Below are 19,803 nucleotides of genomic sequence, written 5' to 3' on the forward strand. Positions count from 1 at the left end.
TCATGCAGCTTTGTTATTTCCTAAAATAAATAACAATAAATAAATAAATAAGAATGAAATGCACAACGAATGAAGTGGTAAGCTTTACCACTGCTTGTGGCAAAGCGTACCGGCAACCATATTTCGATTCTTTATTAAATAGTAAAATTGCGAACTCAGCAGGTTCTACTTATCAAATTATCTTATAAATAAAACTTCTAATGGGTGTATTTTTAGATCACTTTAGAAATGATTTTGTTGAATATATAATAGATCAAAGCAACAACAACTAAATTCCATGTTTTTTTTGTTTTTTTTTTGCATGCAATACTTTTAATTATTTAATTTATAGATTAAAAATAAGTGACTTAAAAAGTTGAGAAATGAGGTCCATAATAATAACGAGTCCTATGGTCGATATCTCTGAAAAGCGGGATTAAAATCTTGAGTTTCTGGGAGAAATAAATTCTATTTCTCTAGTTGGGGACTATACCAAACCTACATAACAATTTTTGTCTTTTTGGTCTAGCATTGTGGTAAAAGAAATAGTGTGTGTGTGTGTGTGTGTGTGTGTGTGTGTGTGTGTGTGTGTGTGTGTGTGTGTGTGTGTGTGTGTGTGTGTGTGTGTGTGTGTGTGTGTGTGTGTGTGTGTGTGTGTGTGTGTGTGTGTGTGGTTCACTGTTTCATTAATATCAAGGATTATTCGCATATACAATAAATATCATATGAATAGCCCTAGAATTTCATTTATAAACTTTGGTACTTACGGACTGCATATACAGTATACTTTATGTTCTACAATGATTAACTATGTTTATTTCCAAATATATTAACATGATTATTATTTTTTTAGAACGCCTGTGTAACCCTGTGGAAATGGAATTTGTTTCAACAGCGCTAAAATCACACACACACACACACACACACACACACACACACACACACACACACACACACACACACACACACACACACACACACACACAGACAAAAGACAGATATCAAGTACGATTCTGGTTGTCGAATGGAATTTGTTCTAAGATTGTTCTGCAGCCTGTTCAAGATTCAGCCATTTGGCTGAATCTTGAAATAATATAGCGTGAATGTATATACTCATGGTCACTTACCAGTGAAACAATCGGATGGAAACACATGGATAAAACAGTAAATCTTCAAAACTCTACTTTATTAATTGAAAAAATTCATCGAAAGAGAAGGGGGAACTGGGTAATCAACAACAAAATCAAATTCTTCAAAATTCTTCCGAACCCCACCCCCCCCCCCCCCCACCCCCCCCCCCCCCCACCCCCCCCCCCCCCCACCCCCCCCCCCCCCCACCCCCCCCCCCCCCCACCCCCCCCCCCCCCCACCCCCCCCCCCCCCCACCCCCCCCCCCCCCCACCCCCCCCCCCCCCCACCCCCCCCCCCCCCCACCCCCCCCCCCCCCCACCCCCCCCCCCCCCCACCCCCCCCCCCCCCCACCCCCCCCCCCCCCCACCCCCCCCCCCCCCCACCCCCCCCCCCCCCCACCCCCCCCCCCCCCCACCCCCCCCCCCCCCCACCCCCCCCCCCCCCCACCCCCCCCCCCCCCCACCCCCCCCCCCCCCCACCCCCCCCCCCCCCCACCCCCCCCCCCCCCCACCCCCCCCCCCCCCCACCCCCCCCCCCCCCCACCCCCCCCCCCCCCCACCCCCCCCCCCCCCCACCCCCCCCCCCCCCCACCCCCCCCCCCCCCCACCCCCCCCCCCCCCCACCCCCCCCCCCCCCCACAATTGACTTCATTCTACCCGAAGGCAGTCACTTTTCTGAATGTTAATAGATCTACTGATTTCCACATCATGTACTAAGTTAAGTATAATAAAATAGAATCATTATTTGACTAATGAGAGAATACTGACCGTCATGATTTCTTGTCATCCCGATCCAGACTGGATTTCTTGAGCCCTTCAGAAACATGGTCAAGATATTTAATTCTGCTTCGGAGTGGATGATGGCAAGTGTTCCTTCTGTAATACATTTCAGATAAAAAAAAAATAACTAATCATTCCCTAACTACTTTGATTGATTGCAAAGAAACCCAACGAAACTTTCCCCTAGCTTAAAGAAGAAATTTAAAAAAAATAATAATAACGAAATAAATAGCGGTAGACAGCACAATACTCGTTATTTTCTTTCTCTCTTTCTATTGTTTCTTCTCTTCTGAATTTTTACTAAAAATGAAATTTAATGCATTTGAATAATTTCATTTTCTCAAAGATATAATTCTATGGAATAACAGGATTTTCAGCCATACCAGATCTGGATCGAGAACGAGAATGTCAACTGGGCTATTGGCTATTTAGAGTTATGTAAAACACCTAAAGCTATGAAGCCACAGGATATTATACCCATTGATTGCTTGTGTTTTTCTGGTTGATTTGTCTATTTCATCGGACAAAAAATGTAAGTTTCCAGGGAGAAAAATCTGGAGGAGATTTGGTATGAGATGTTGTGTGGCAACACAAAATCTCATTCTAATTTGATTACTATTGCTTTGAACGCAATAATATAGAGCAGCTAAACTTGACGATGGAGAGCCGAAGCTTATTCGGCTCTCCATCGTCAATCTTATTCCCACTGAATATTTTCGAGTGGGTGAGTAAAGCTTGTGAGAAATAATTTTTGCAGCTGACTTACCTAGCTGCGTAAAAGTATGATTTGCATGACTTAAAGTGCGGGATATTTCCTTAAAAAACTTATCACAATTTGGTTAACAACTTGTCACGTAGGCAATTCGCTGCATTGCTATATTGAAATGTCTGCATTTTCATTTCCGTGGATTTCTCTTTGGATCCCAATACTCTCTCGAATGTGATGTTTGCAGTCTGGAATGCTTGTGTTATTCAATTTTATCTCTTCTCGTTTTTATTAGCCAGTTAGATCTTCACACTTCACACAAGCAAAACAAGTAAAACACCCAAACGCGAATACAACTTGAACGAATATGATTGACTCGGTTCATACACGGTTGTCTCGCTAGAATATCGAATAACGACAACATTTATGCGTGCAATAAAAACCCAATCTTTTTACGATTAAAATAAATTGCTCAACATTTCTAAAGTTTTTTTATATAAAAGTGAAATAAAATTAAAATATCTATGCTACTAATATTAAAATTCATTAAATCAAGCCACTTTTTGTGAATTCCATCTCTCTCTCTCTCTCTCTCTCTATCTCTCTATCTATCTAGCAAACAAAAATCGTAAACGAAACTTACCTTTTCTGAAACAGTTAATGTTTGCAGTCACCCAGGGTACCAAATTGCTAGTTTCGACTGAATAGCAGTACCTTCCTCCTATATCGCGCCAACCCAACTGAGAGGGACAAACAAGATCAGGTTCTAATGGTAGAGTTACCGGAACATCTGCAAAAATAAATAAAATTAAAAAGTGTATGAAAGAATTTAAATGAAACATTTGGCACATGGTGGAGAGATTTTTTCACTATGGAAAACAGCTATAATAATTATAATAATACAAGCACTGCTTGCCACAGCGATATGGCAGTTATTGGAATCATCTACAATTCCTCTGCTACTAGAAGAAATTCCTGTGTGGATATTTTACACAAACAATATCAAACTAAAATAAATTCCGTTTCACATGTTTCCTAAAGATAATCATTTAAACAATCTGATGTTGGAAAGAAAATTGCAGAAATGTTATTGATAACATGGCAGTCGTGATGATGATATCACATGCGTTAAAGTAAGCAAAATAGACCTACCTTGGGATATTTCGCATATAAACGGTCTGCTTTCCAAGCAGTTACTTGTCTTCCAGTAACCGTCTTTTGTCATTATTGCACAGTAGATTCCTAAGGTCGTTTCCAATGGTTCATCTTTCCCCCAGATGGTGTATATTACAGGCCATCCAGATACCCATTTAAAGTTCTGTCTATTCTACAGAAAACAAATGCGAAATATGATTTTTTTAAAAAAATTCTTCCACAGAAACGTGTCCATGATTTTAATTAACTGCGTTTATATAAATTATTTCAGCAAAACGGACGCACTATTTCTGATAGCATAATTTTCTTTTACGTAATGCCGACTAAATGAGAAGAACATATGCTAAAATCCTAAAAGAGAGAGAGAGAGAGAGAGAGAGAGAGAGAGAGATGATGATGATGATTAACTTACATTTCTCTTGAGTCCGATCCATACAGGTTCAATTATGTTAGGAAGGACATCACCTGTGAACAAAGCAGAGACAAAGACATCCCTAATAGTGAGAAGATGACCACCGAACTGCTGACAAAACTGCTCGGCTTGATACCACGTTTTCTTCTGTTCAGGAAGGGCAAACAGTTGGTAGCAAGATGATCTGAAGCGCGTCCACCCTTGTGGATCGGTGCACGTACGGTTGTAATAGCCTTCACTTGACAGAGTAGGATCTGGAAAGCAAGTGCCCACTCTTATGACGGTTTCCCCCTGCATTCTACTGTGTAATGATGAATGACTACACCTCAGTAAGCAACGACATTTAATTCGTTTATAAACTGCTGTTAAAATTCTCGTATTTAATTTCTAGAGGATTATCTGATCACCCCTTCAGCTCACTTAATTAAGGTAATAATAGAGACTAAAAGACTGAAATTAATTCCATTTAAGAAGGGTAAAAGTCTTTGTGATGGAATTCATTTCACATAAAAGATTTATTCCCCCCCCCCTCTAAAAACACGGAGTGCTTTCTCCCTGTCGTAGCAGGATTGGAAATCATTCATTTACTGCATAACCTTATAGACTGTTCCTTAGTATTAAAAGTTACTTACCTTTATAACTCTGGCAGATAAAAGGTTTTTTATCAGAACATGGGGCATCGTTCCACTTTCCAAGGTAGTTATGACTAAACAATGTCTCCACGCACTGTCCCTGAAAATTAATTTGAATCTATATTAACATTGCGGTCACGTACAACACTAGTTAAAGAACAAATATTAATCCTTACATGATGTAATATCTATGGTGGGAATATTTAACATTTTAACAAGAATGCTATTCCAAGGCAAAGATACGACCCTTTTCTATAACCTCTACCTAGATTATCTACAATTTAACATGTTTAACAATATTTTAACATGGATCATTCTCCGACTGCATTTTTTTCTCCTGTACTCAGGCAGCAGAACTCAACATTCATGGAGACTCGATTCATATGAAAACTCTAAGTTCAAATCCAACTTTCTGTCATTTCCACCTATTATGTGCTGACTGTACTGATCTGAGACGAGGGAAAAAAGTGAAGATAGTAGATCAAAATTTCCAGTATTCCAAATTTAAGGCTCACCGTAAGCAAGGAAGCAAGCAGTATATGCTCATCTTCCAGCTTTTCTATGTTCATATCAGTTAGTATCAACGATGTCCTTTATTTGGAAAGTCCTGGATTCCGATCCTCTTCTACGGTGTGAAGCTCTTTCATCGGGCTTTTCAACTGAAGATGAGTTAGCTAGTCTTATACGTTGGAAGAGGGTTTTTCCTCCTTGTTAAAACACTCCACTCGCCAATAAGGAGAGTAATAATTCTTGTTTGTTGGACAATGGAAATTTCTACCATAATTTGGTGGTTCAAAATTAGTAGGAGTTATTTCTTATTATTGAGAGATTTCATGAGAGGATTTCACACCCACACAGACAAACATGCAAATATCTCTTTATATAATTCTCGACTCACGTTCTCATTGACACTTTTCTTCCTCAGATCAAATCATTGGTGGTGATAATATTTAAACATCTCATATTTTCTAGAGTTAATTTTGTGTTCTTCTGGTATTAATTGAAAATTTGTAGAAAAAGGCTTTACTTTGATATTTATTAGTGTTATCGTAGTAAAGGCGTCTATAAAACGTCTTTAACTCTGATTGTATTTGATGGGCTCGTTTTTCTTTTCCTTTTCATTACATTTCTATGGGAATTCTCGTAAAAATTATTCATTCATCAACCCTAATTAAAAGATCCAAATATCGATTGCTATTTATAAATGTTGTTGAGCTGTTTCTAGGCAGCGTTTTTATTAATTTAGCGTTTCTTTCCAATCAATCATGGAGTTGTTTATTATCAAATTATAAATAGAAGTATTGAAACCATAAGAGGAGTTTGGTATTCTGACAAGACTCAGGTGGACAGTGTTAATGCTTTTAATTTTTAAAAAGAAGTTGGTTTTTATTTTTATGATGCAAAGACATCCAAGGCCGTACGGCGCCAGGACACAAGTTACAGCAGCACATATGGTAGTAGGACAATCAAAAACATTCCTGCTTTAGACGGGATTCGAACCCGCCGCCTCTTGGATGGAGATACTCTAATCACCTGGCCAACCAGGCAGGCTTTAAAAGAAGTTTAAATATACAAGCATCAATTGATATGAATCAGTTTATATCAGTTGATGTGAATCAACTGATTCACATCAACTCAAGGATTCGTCCTTCATAAAGTGCGCAGTATAATAATGCAATTTATCCATCCATTCACTGGACATCATCAGATACCGAATGGTGATTCATATGCTCGGTGATGTGGCACAACAGTCCTCGCCAGATGGCCCCCTTGTATGCCTTTGTAGAGGCTTCACTCTCTTCACACACACACACCTTCCATCTAACTTATTCAGGGTCTACCCATTTCTCTTTTTCGCAGAAGCTTTACCTTCTGTTACTTTTTTTTCAGAAATCCTCTTTCAATGTGTCCAAAGTATTTCAACTTTCTTCTGTCCTTAAGGAGCCTTAAAGTTCTACCAATCTTTTCTAGCAGCCATCCGTTTGTCGCCATTCAGCATATGATACCCTCAAAAGGATTCTGCAACACCACAATCCCAAAGCAGTCTCACATCCATAAATCGCTGTTGGAAAAACAGCTGCATCCAAAATCCTCAACTTTGTTTTTGTGGAGATGGATCCATCCGTCCATATTTTAGACCCGTCTCAATTTATGCAAAATTTGAATCATATGTATCAGATCTCTGGATAATCTATTTGAAATAACAGCACATCGAGATCAAAGTATTTCAACGGTTTTCGGCATTTCGCCCTAAGGGACTTAAATATTCATTTATTATTTTGTTGATACTTTCTTAGCTTTTGAGAAAATCTTATCCTGGGAATTCTAGTAGCATCTATTGCATTAAATAGAAAAATAAATCATATGTTTGAAAACTGGCATCTTTATCACTGTTGTCTTCTGTTTATCGAAGTCAAACATCTGCCAGGGAATTTTAATGGAAATACTTTAATCACAAGCGATGTTGACCACACGTACACCACTTCTCTAAACTTAAAAACAGGTGCAGATTCCACAGTGAAAGTGGTGCAACCTTATTCGAACCTTACAATCTTTAGATGCATAACTGATCTCCTAAATACGGGTAAGGGATTCCTTATCCCAGAACCGTATTCCTTATCCAAATATTCTAATAATTCTCATTTCTTGTGCATATCCGAAAATCTCAAAGGCAGTTTCTGAAATCATTACTTTCGATCTCTTTTGTCATCAGAAGCCAAGAAATGACTTCATCATTTTATATTCTCTCTTTCTTTTCCGCTTGCTTTATCTCTTGACTTCCTTATCCCTTCCCTTATGTGGCAACATTTCAGATATGATATTATATACATACATAATTAAAGCATGAATACGAGTTTCCATAATCCTACATCATTCGCTAATCCCGTTGCCATCAAAATTCAGTAAAATTAATTCCAAGGATCTCAACTGTTACATCCAGATACTACCATAATATTGACTCATGTGATACGACTGACCAGACTGGATAGGTAATTGCCTTGTCGCCTTATTCACTTATAATTTAACGTTCCCTGGGACTTATTATGGTATTTTATTTAAATTGCAATACGTAATATTTTATTCTTGATAAATATTCATGAAGTAATTATATTTTCACTAATTTATTCTGGTTCATAATGACTAGGACATCCCTTTGTTTATGAAGGAAAACAAAGGTTTACTGTTTGTTGTGTTTGTTTATTTGCATCATAAACATTAATTAGCTAATTGCAATACGCATTTTAAAAAGTTTATTTCTTTCTCACCTGTAAATCTTCATAGTGTCGAGATGATTGATTCGGCGCCCAGTTTACGAAGTCTATGGGAGAATTATCTGCCCAGTAGTACTCGTGGTCTGATACCAAGTTATGGAAACCTATCCACATGCTCATTTGGTAGTCAACGATCAGAATGTTGAGAAAATCTAGAAAAAAAATAGGATTATAACAGTAACCACAAAATTATACAGAAATCTTCGATATATACGAGTGGTTGACAGCGACATTTCAAGCATCTGAAACACTTCAAAATGTAATTTAGTTAACTGATACAAAAATGTGAAATATATGTGGACAGATTGTTGTAAAAATAACAATAAAATATTTTTTTTTTGATGTGAGGAAATAACAATAACATTAGCAACCATTGAAAAATTGTTTTCTCAATTCTCAATATGTGCAGTCTCTGCAGCTCAGCCCGTAAAGACAAAGTTCTTTGGTAAGAAAGATCTGTGTTCGAAACCTGTCTGTGATGCTAAGAACCATTATCTGAATTTTTTAATCAAAGGTGAGTCTATCTGGTCTAGAACATACGGAAGTGGAAGCTCCCCCCCACCCCCGATGAAATCTGTCCTTGTTAATGCCTTGGCAACGTGCAAATCAAACCGTTGACACAATGGGCCTACAATATAACTGGAGAAGGAAGGCAACTAGAAACCAACTTGTTCTATATAATTCCTCAGTATAGCGTTACAACACCATTATCCACTTGCTTGAGAGAAACACACACATACACACACAAGTCCTCAACAGAAGTTTGCTGCTAAAACGTTTTTCCACTGGAAATTCCTAGGAAATTCTAGGGAAAAAACAATGAACTGGTCTAGTTTTATAGTCACGCAACTTCGAGAGCAATGTTTTGTTAGATTGTTTATTCAGAACTGATGAACATCTAATGAGAAGAATTGCCATTTGTTATTCAACTCCAATCAACTGGCGAGTAAACAACATCAAACCTACAGTATGAGACTCAAAGAAGAAGAGGAAGAAGATGAAGAAGAAGAAGTAGAGAATAAGGAAAGAATGGCTGACTCTTTCAACTCTACTATTAGATACTGGAGATCGCGTGATTCCACACACGCACAGGTGTACAACAAGAGAACTTTAACTCGGACGGTAGTTCAAGCTCATAATATTTTGAAAAATATTTGTATATTTGTATATTATTATATTTGTATATTAAATATTTGTGTTTAATATAATATATGTGTATATATTAAATATTACATATTAAATATATTACGTAGATTATATATATATATATATATATATATATATAAAGATACCACACAAGTTTAAAACTGGTTTAACTCCATTTCCCAAGTAAGCAAACAGACAAACAGGTCAAGTTTGCGCCTGCAAGTGTTGCAAGTCTAGCTGATCCTACAGGTACTGCAAGACCAACGCAACTCATGGTAAAAATAGAATAAGCTCTGATCACTAATCTTAATATTTACCCTTAATGCCAAAACACATCTCCTAGAGGAGATGTATGATGTATGAATGGATATATATATATATATATATATATATATATATATATATATATATATATATATATATATATATATATATATATATATTTCGGGGAGAGAGAGAGAGAGAGAGCTGATGTATGGTAACGAATTACTCTTGCTGGAGAAGAATCTTCAAGAGCAGTTTAGTGGTGGACAGAGAGAATTTTATTAATCATTTTAAGAGAGAATCCATTGTTAATGAAAGACTTTTTAAGAAAATTGAGTTCATATTCAATTTCAGCTTCATCTGTTAATAAAGATCTGGCACGATGTGCCAGGGTTGAAATAATATTTCACCTCTGGCAATATAATATTTTTATTTCGTTACCATATATCAGCTCTCTCTCTCCCCGAAACTGGCAAAAATGCTTCAGAAATTCAACATTAGAACTTGCGTCACTACGTTCCCTAAACTTCGCTCCATACTAAGCAGACCTAAAATGAAACATCTTCCTATTCAATATCCACCAGTCTATAAAATTTTGTGTGATTGTGGAAAGCCATATTACGGCCAAACTGCTAAATCCATCCTTTTACGCATGGAGGAACATCAAAGAGACATTTCTTACAACAGAACCAGAGCCAGCGCTCTCTCTCTAGCGACGTTTTCTTCTCCATCAACGCAGATGATGGCCGCCAACACATCGTTGATTGGCATAAAACCTCTAATATCCATGTGTGCTATGATGAACTGGAAAGAAGAATAATTGGATCTAAAGAAATAGCACTTGATTCGTCTCATATTTATAACAGCCTTAGCTATAATATCTCTGATGCGCACATTGCCACTGTCCAATACTGGCGCACTAATACAAGCTCACGCACGTAGTCAACTTCAGTTGGAACTCTAGCACGCATTCCTTTTAAATGTACTTGTTTTATATTAGATCTGTAAATGTATTTTTTCATGTGTCTGTTATTTTTTATTTTATTCTTTGCCAATGATACCTGAAGAAGTTGTATTTCAACGAAACTAGTTGTATCTTAACAATAAATTTGTCATTCTCGGTATAAAGTCAGGTATAAAGTCATAACCCTAAACGAATGCATCTATATATATATATATATATATCCATTCGTTTAGGGTTACTACAAAAGCACTTTATCTAGTCTCCAAATAAGGTTCCAAATCGAACAATAATAATTCCTACACGATTCATCATATTTCGGATTGAAATCGAGTGAATTTCCTACGGTGTCAAAAGTTGCTTTCAAGTAAAACTGAACTCTTGTCACATTTTTCTTCTGGTGGTCGAGGTGCTTACAGAAGCACAACAAACGTAAAGAATGCAAATGAATAAGAAGAAAGTTATAACGTTTCAACGTTATAACTTTCGTATTTCAGAAAATAGTAATGCTTCTCTTCACAGATGAAATAAGCTGAAGGGGAAAGCTCTGTCTACATATTTTAGATGTAGTGTGAGTTTATCACTTTAGCTCATAAGACCTGCGTAGCTCAGTAGGTATAGACGAAGCCCTTTGGTCGGAAAGGCCTGGGTTAGATTTCCATCCATGAATGAAGGAACCGTTATCTGTTCTCTTTCAGATAAATCTATCCCAATAGCTTTAACAGGCGTTTAAGGCCCACAACCTTCCAAGCATGCTTGGATTCCGTAACCGAAATACGAGGATAGAATGGTCACTCCTATGCCTCAAGGTATTCTAGGCTGTATCCCTGTGCGTTCACCGGGTCGGTTTGCCTGCTTGCTGGATGAAAAACACCAGATAAACTGCCGGAAAAACCCTACTGCCCGCGTCCAAGACCGGCTAACTTGGCTATGGCTGAGGAAGATCCTTCAGCTCCTCACGTCTCCGACGGGAATCGAACCTAGGACACTCCTTCCCCAGGCATATGGTTGCGAAGCGCAAAGCCACTAGGCTAACCGTGCGGACTTTCAGATAAAGGATCTGTGAAAGGTGAGTTAGCTGGTGTCATACGGCGGTAGGATTTCTTCACCTGGAAACTTGGGTTTTTCGTTCCCAGAACAGACAAACCGGCCCGGTGAACATACATGGATTACAGTCGGGAATACTCAAGACCATGCCACAGGCCTCATTTTCCCCCTCCCCCTATAATTTTATGCCGGTCCCGAGCCCGGATAAAATTAGGGGGGGGGGGGGGATTGAGATGGTGGCGTACTTCTTTAGATCTTGAATGAAGAAGTTTCATTTAAGAAATTTTTCATTCCGGATTTAACAATTTTAACAAATCAACAAGGATAATATACTTGTACATTAGTAAAGATGCAGATTGCTCAAAGAATATTATAAATGAGTACATTTAATGTAGAATTACTCTGAGTAAGATATTGATGAATACCTTTAATGTAGAATTACTTTATATACGATAATGCGATCTGTTTTGTAAAATTTAACAATGGAAGTAATTTTATGAAATGTTTGTTACGGTGCAAGAACAAGAGTTCAAAGTTCACTGACGAAACCTTCGAATAAACTACTTGGCCAACGGCAAATCGCGTATGCACGGAACGGGGCGCGCGCTTGAATTGCCCGAAAGACGCTGCAAAGAACAGCGTCTCGAGTAAAAGATCGGTACCGGGCAATAAACGTGACGCAGTGAGAAGGGCGCCATAGGTGTAAAATAAAAGGGGTGTACTCCCCCTTTCAGGGGATTTTTTTCTCGGCTTTCCTCGTTTTTGGCTTTGGTCCTCTTCCGCGGGGGTTCCTGATCGTCCTCTCCTGTTCGCCATCGACACTCGTAGTTCGAGGGGCCCAGCTCGAGACATTATTGGAGATGAGTAGCTGAACACGGCCATCAGAACGGCATATCAGACGGACATGAGCGGTGAAGAAGCGAGCCAAGCGCGGGTTCATCATCAGCATTCCGTGGAGATCTGTATTAGCTGACCGCCATGAACGACCTCATGGGTCAACTTAAAGTGAGCTGTTTTCTTGTCCACATCGGAGAAGAAAGATCGAGTGATGAGTTTCAAGTCAAGCTCTGTGATACAATTGCCCAGACAAAGAATACGCAATTTTAAAATCTTAAATAAATAAGATTTTACTTAATTTATTTTTATTTCGTTTTCTAAGTTTTCTCTGAAGCATATAAAGATGTCCAGATAAGAGAGGGTTTCAATTATCCCCCTGGTGTATGACCACCCTTCTCACTAGAAGTCTGAAGTAAATTGAAGTGTTATCATGTTTATTCTCTATGAAAGATCTCTGCACTTTCGGTTTTGAGATTATTTAACCCTTAGCCTCTCCACGATAGTAATGAAGCGTGTTCTTTTTTTTTTTTTTTTTTTTTTTTTTTTGTGGAAGAAAAGAATAGTGTAAATTAATGAACAGGAACATTCCAATATAGGACTTTTAATGATTAGTTTAATACCAGTGTCTCATTTCCAAGAACTTATTCAAGAGTGTTTGCAAAGATGTATTATGTTAAGTGTGTCATGTATGTTAAATAACGAAGTTAATAGAGTAAATGCTTAGAGGAAATTACAGATCAGTGTATAGTTGAGAGCCAATATTCAATCTTGTAGTAATAATGCATGTTAGAAATCAGTTGTATTGATTATAGTTGCCATGATTAGCTCTATAACGTAGGATTAATCTAGCTGAGTGTATATTTGTGGATATGTATTTTGTGAATTTAATAAATGTACATTTTGTATTTTAACCTGACTTGTGGCCTGAGAATGAATTCAATGCACCACTCATTTTAATCTGAACCTGATCGGAATAAAATAACGTGTTTGAGACCGCGACTGCAAACTAAAACAAACATAGGAGATTTAGGCAATTTAAGATTAAGTGTATTTAATCAGCCTTGTATGTTTTCTGAGAGTTACTCCTTGGTTAAGAGAGCACTCTAATTTAGGGTTCTGGCTGGTGCAGCTAGAACAAATAAATTGCCAGTACCTAATTGGGAGGTAACTCCAGACAGTCGTTACAAAGAGTTTGGTTCTAACCAGAGGTAGACCCTTTGTTCAACTAATTAGTACACGTGATCAATCTAAGTGTCGTCAAATGCGTACATAGCTTTTCTACTACTAATAAAGAAGTACGAACTTAAGATACTCTCATAAGTATAGCGCACAAAGACATATAGGTAAAAGCAAATTTCATACATAGTGAAGACAATAAAAATATAACAATAAATAATAAAAAACAAGATATAACACTTCCCTGTAAAAAGGGCTTCACGGCCGTTGTATCATCATGCGCTAAATAAATAAATAATAGCTTATTCCATATTACATACTTTGCTCATATCCCTCCTATACCATGTGCTTTACTATGCCAAAGGTTTCAAAACAGCAGATCATCCAAATTCTCGACCACCTTACTAAAGTGGATATGAAGACTACATGCAAATGGATAATCATTTCTGACTAATGGACGAAAGGGATTGAACATATTTATTCACACCATCAGAGTCATTCTTTTCGTATCCTCCGAAAGTGTGTTGCTGCCAGAAATTATCTTCGTGATCTCTAGTCTTTCTTCTCACAGTCGGGTAACTGGTTCTGCTATCCTGATCAAAACACCTAGAGTAGAATCCTGAATAAAGTGGAAACCAATTTGCTTTCAAGTACTGATGAAATCCACTTGTGCTTACAACCTGTGCTCCGAAATTACTGTTCATCCTTTATCTTCCTTACAGTCTTTCGTACTCATCTGTCATCTGCTTTGCAGTACATACAGAAGTAAGCTTATATACAGCCCAATCAAATATCCACAGTAGGTCTTCTAAGAACATTACTTACCTTTCGACACAAATCATGGAAAGATGTGGAGAAACTTGTGTGGTAGCTTTTGACATTTCCAGATGATTTGACAAGAATCTGGTAGAGAGGTCTTCTGTCTTGGTGAAACAAGTTTTTTCTTTCGTCTTTCATTCCGTCTATTTGTATGTTCTGACGTAGATAATCAAGAGATTTCTTCATTCTTCTTAATATTTATAACTTCTCATGTGTGATGTGATATTAAAAGTCAAACTTTGCTGTTGTTTCCACTTGAAAATGATGTTTTTGATTAAGACGGATTCCAAGGTGCCGTAATTCACTTAACAGTGAATTACGGCAGTTTATTTATCTCATTTCCTAAAAGAAACATGTACTGACAATTGTACCAAGCAAGCAAGCAAGCAAAACTGATTTTTCATAAGAAACGTTTGTAAAATTCGATTGATTCAAAGAAAATATATTTATAGAAGAAGAAGGTTTTAACATGAATTGTTAATGTGAATTGGTTTATTCTAACTTAAATAAATAAGATTTTACTTAATTTATTTTTATTTAGTTTTCTAAGTTTTCTCTGAAGCATATAAAGATGTCTAGATAAGAGATGGTTTCAGTTATCCCCCCTCCAGGGTGTATGACCACCCTTCTCACTAGAAGTCTGAAGTAAATTGAAGTGGTATCATGTTTATTCTCTATGAAAGATCTCTGCACTTTCGGTTTTCAGATTATTTAACCCTTAGCCTCTCCACGGTAGTAATGAAGAATGTTTATAATGTTCCATGGGAGAAATTCGGATAAAAAATATTTAGTCTTTTGTAAACCTACTGAAAGTTGAAGGTATCAAAAACTTTGAGGATTTCCAGCAATAGAAAACTAATCTTCCCACGTAATATTCTTGCAATATTACAAAAATATTACGTGGGAATATTACTAATGGTTTCTTCTTTGGAATACCAGAAACAGCTCAAGTCTGCATAACCACACAAAACTCATTCGAATTTGAGTGCCATAATAGCAAAACCATCCTATCTACAATGACTGCTTATCTTGGATATTGACAGGAAGAAAGATGACTAAAACGAAAACACAAAAAAGAAGAAAGAAAGAAAGAAAGAAAAAAATCACTTCTCCCCCAACGACACAAATTAATTCGATAGAATTTGCCTGTTAACCAATGCTTGTTAACACGAAGTTGTTAACTTAATGGCTAATTCGTTGTAATTAGAACAATGAGTGAACGTCTTGCTACTTAAATCTTGGTTAATTTCATGTGATATCATAAGAAACTGGCTTGTTAAAGGGGGCCGCATATGAAACAGGCTGACGTCATAACTATTTTTGGCATATTAAATAAGATTCTGTGATGTTTTTCCCAAAGAGTTGCTAATATCTGTGATGTAGAAATGTTAATGATTCAAAAATGTGATTGTCATTTTCTGGCTACTTCAAAACTTCTCGTTGTTCAATGGAATTGAGATTGTGGACTTTTGTAGGCGAAAGTGTATTTTTCATATATTTACGTTATTCATTTAAGTTAGCCATGATCGATCAACCGTTTTCTTGCTTATCAAAGTCTTTCTCTCCCTCCTTTCTGCAATAATGTCGTAATTGAAAGAAAATGAAAGGATGTCTCACAGCTTTCAGAGTTCTGTAAACCACGATTAAAAGGCTTGAACTAGACTTACGTGTATACGTCTGACTGATGCATAGCTGCTTTTGAAAACATGTTTTTTTTTTTCAGCAAAAAAAAGAGTCTGAGATTACATGTAATTGATAGACATATACGTGACTCATAGACTTAATTGCCTTTTTGAACAATATACCACTATAACAATCTTTATTGAACCACCTGCTGTTTTAAGGGAGATTCTTAAGTTAAGCGCACACCGGTCAAAAAAAAAAAAAAAAAAGGGAAGTGCACAAGCCCAGTAACAGCGTGCACAATTTTTTTTCTTTCCAGAATTTCTAATTTACACTCAATAATTTGTGAACATACCATTAAAACCAATCATATATAATGCTTAATGATAAATCATGCCTGTCATTTATTTTATTTATTGATTTCTCCAATGTCTACACTCCAATATTATTATTATTATTATTATTATTATTATTATTATTATTATTATTATTATTATTATTATTATTATTATGTGACTCCTCCAGGGAGACTTCAAGGGCTGGGCTAATCTTGGTAAGGCATATTACTCCACTGTATACAGCTTACTGTCTTCCCGCAGCCAATCCTCCCACTACTACTACTGTTAACATACGAAGCCATCAACTACCGACAACCAAAACTAACAACAGTATTTTTGATCTGTAAATTGCAGTCGTTCTCATGATCTATTTGACTGTATGCAGGATGAAAAACCCACGTTTCAAAAAGAAGAAGCCCTTTCATCTAGTATGAGAGTTCTAACTCACCTTCAAATGAAAGAAGCTCATATAAAGATTCTTTCGTTATAAGGAGAAAAACACAACTAGTCTCTTTTCCAATCGAAGGGCACAAGTCCTTCCAACTACTCGCCTTCCAACTGGGCTACTCATTTTAATCCATATTACTCTAATCCATTACAACTTAATACACTGTAATTAGTTACTTTTAGCTCAAACCATGTGGGCAAACTGACGTCATCATCATCATCATCATCATCATCATACGTATCAAGGATTTAGGCCTAGCATGGCCTGTTCCGGCCTTAGAAGTCTTCGTTGAATCGTTTAAGAGGACGTCCTGGTTTTCTTTTTCCTAATGGCTTGTACTTTAAGGCTTGTTTTGGTAATCTTTCTGTTTTCATTCTTTGAACGTGTTCCATCCATTTATGTTTATATTTTTTAATTTTTTCTATTACTGGTTCTTGGTTTAATTCTTTCATAATTTCTTCATTACTTTTGTGATCAAATAGGGTATACTTTGCAGTTTTTCTCATAAACTTCATTTCTGCTGTTGTTAATCTTTGTTTGTCTTTTTGTTTTATTGTCCAGATTTTGCTTCCATACATTAAGACCGGTAGGACTAATGTATTGTATACTTTTAGCCTGGTTTGTTTTTGAACTAGGTTTGGTTTAAATATAGAGTTAATTACACCTGTTATTTTTAATATTTTGCAATTTTTACGTTTATATCTTTTTCATTTTCATATGTGATCATACATCCTAGGTAGTTAAATGAATTCACTTGTTCTGAGATCTTGTTATTTATTACTATTTTAGTTCTTGATGGATCTTGTCCTTTAAAGGCCATAGTTTTTGATTTTTCCATTGATATTATCATACCATAATCTTTGGATATCTCATTTAGATTTAAAATAGCTTTTTGTAAATTATCTTCAGAATTTGTAATTATTATTTGGTCGTCTGCAAAGAGGAGAGTGTTTAAGTTAACTGTAGGTGAAAGTTTAATTCCTTGATGTAAATTTTTACTCCATTTTATTATTATTTCATTTAAGTAGATATTAAAAAGAGTTGCTGAGAGGGGACATCCCTGTCGGATCCCTTGGTTTATCTCTCTTGTATATGAGAGCTCGTGATTTAATCTTATTTGTATTTGATTATTTTCATATATACTTGTGATAGCTTTTAGGATATTATTTGATATTTGTCTTTCTTTTAATATGTTAAATAAAATGCTTCTTTTAACTTTGTCAAATGCTTTTTCAAAGTCAATAAATGCAATATGTGTTTCTAAATTATATTCTCTTCTTTTCTCTGTTATTAATTTCAGGCAAAAGGCTGGGTGTATACATGATCGTCCTTTTCTAAATCCATTCTGAACCTCTAGAATAAAGTTTTCGGAATATTTCATTAGTTTGTTATTGGGCAAACTGACGTCAACAACTTTTTTAGGATGTCTACTGTCTAGATAGCACAGTCACTTGAACTGGTACAAACAACTGTGGGTTTATGTAGCAGCTACGCAGATATAACAGAATTAATTTATTTCTCCCAATTTTACAGGTTATAGTTAGATGAAAAAGGGCAGCATTAATATGAGAAATATTTCTAGAATGTCACTGTCGAAATTAAATTGTGTACATTTAGGCGGTTGGCTGGACAAATGGACGTAATTTGTTTATAACCTGCACGTATATGCAATATTTAAATACCTGAATAAGTATTTATGTATGGCATGCAACATACAAGATCTTTTAAGGAAGATGTCAACAATTTTATGTGTGCGTATTACATTAAGAGTTTGTGGGTTGTAACTTTCGCTGTTGTGAGCACTAGCTACCCCACACACTTGGGTCTGAGATTGGAAACTGGCGTACAAAATGTTTCCATATGCGTGTACAAAAATTACAGGGAATATTTATTGGGTCCCTTAAAAACCTCCTTGGAGATAAATCCCGCATAAGTGCTGCCGAAAAGATTGGCGTTAGCGAAATCCGATGTTAGATTTGCTTATATCACACCACAGCCTTCATTTCGACTAATATCCCAATACAATCTATAAACCAAGGAGTAAGACAGCGATGACCTCTGTCTCCAACACTTTTCAATATTTACATTAATGAAATATTAATAGAATGGAACTCCTTAAACAATCAAGTATAGAAATTTCCTGGAATAACAAAATAAAACGCTATTATTTGCAGATGACCAGGTAATAATATCAAATAAGGAAGACAATTTACAAAGAGCAATATATAATTTAAAGTTTATAGTAGAACAGTTTGGAATGAAAAATTCCTTAGATGAAACTAAAACAATGGCATTTTGTGGGCAAACTCCAGTTAGAAGCAAATTCGTTATTAATAATAAAATAATAGAATAGATAAATACTTTCGGTTATCTTGGATGTGAAATATCATATGAAGGAGATAAAGACATAAAATTGAAACCTTCAAACTTTTTACAGATTATAGGCCTAATAAATAGAATACTCGACCCAAATAGATTACAAAAAGAAACTCGCTTGAAAATATACAATACTTTAGCAGTGATCACATTATTATAATGCAGTGAAATTTGGGCAATAAACAAACAAGATAAACAAAGAATAAAAACAAATGAAATGAGATTTATGAGAAGAACTGCAAAATACACATTATTAGATCAAAAAAGGAACGAAATCATTTTAAAAGAACTAAAAACAAAATCAACAGAAGAAAAACCAAACAGTTATAAACAAAAATGGATTTGAGCATGTAAAACGAATGGCCAGTAGGAGATGGAATAAAACGAAAATTACAATTTTAGATACATAACAGGCTCCTGGACATAATTGCGTGTTTTAAGTAATGCTACTCAAAGGAAGGCTGTATATCCTAAACAAATACCAAAATATACGCCAATAGGAAAGAAAAGGCTGGGTAGACCTCAAAAAAGGATATTGGATGTTTAATGCGACTGGAACAGACCAATATGGTCTATACCCGTAATTAGTGTTATCATGATGATGGCTTTTAGGACAGTATATATTGTTAACTAGGTGCTTGTTAACAATAAAAAAAAAGAAGATGTCTTAAGGTATTATGGATACTTGCTATATACAAATAT

General features: G+C 36.3%; 1 protein-coding gene across 1 annotated transcript in view; it reads right to left on the reverse strand.

Moving 5' to 3' along the window:
- Nucleotides 1-19,803, reverse strand: part of LOC150110413 (macrophage mannose receptor 1-like) — a 74,154-nt gene continuing 54,351 nt past the window's right edge. The window contains exons 14-20 of the mRNA XM_090397830.1: nt 8,061-8,218; nt 4,795-4,894; nt 4,163-4,416; nt 3,748-3,922; nt 3,239-3,385; nt 1,878-1,985; nt 1-20 (exon numbers count right to left, since the gene is read on the reverse strand). Of these exons, the coding sequence (XP_090253956.1) occupies nt 1-20; nt 1,878-1,985; nt 3,239-3,385; nt 3,748-3,922; nt 4,163-4,416; nt 4,795-4,894; nt 8,061-8,218 (962 nt within the window). The remainder of the gene's footprint in view (nt 21-1,877; nt 1,986-3,238; nt 3,386-3,747; nt 3,923-4,162; nt 4,417-4,794; nt 4,895-8,060; nt 8,219-19,803) is intronic.

This window comes from Typopeltis vanoorti, chromosome 1, assembly GCF_054136105.1.
Source record: "Typopeltis vanoorti isolate ZY-2024b chromosome 1, IOZ_Tvanoo_1.0, whole genome shotgun sequence".
In the NCBI taxonomy this organism is placed as follows: domain Eukaryota; kingdom Metazoa; phylum Arthropoda; class Arachnida; order Uropygi; family Thelyphonidae; genus Typopeltis; species Typopeltis vanoorti.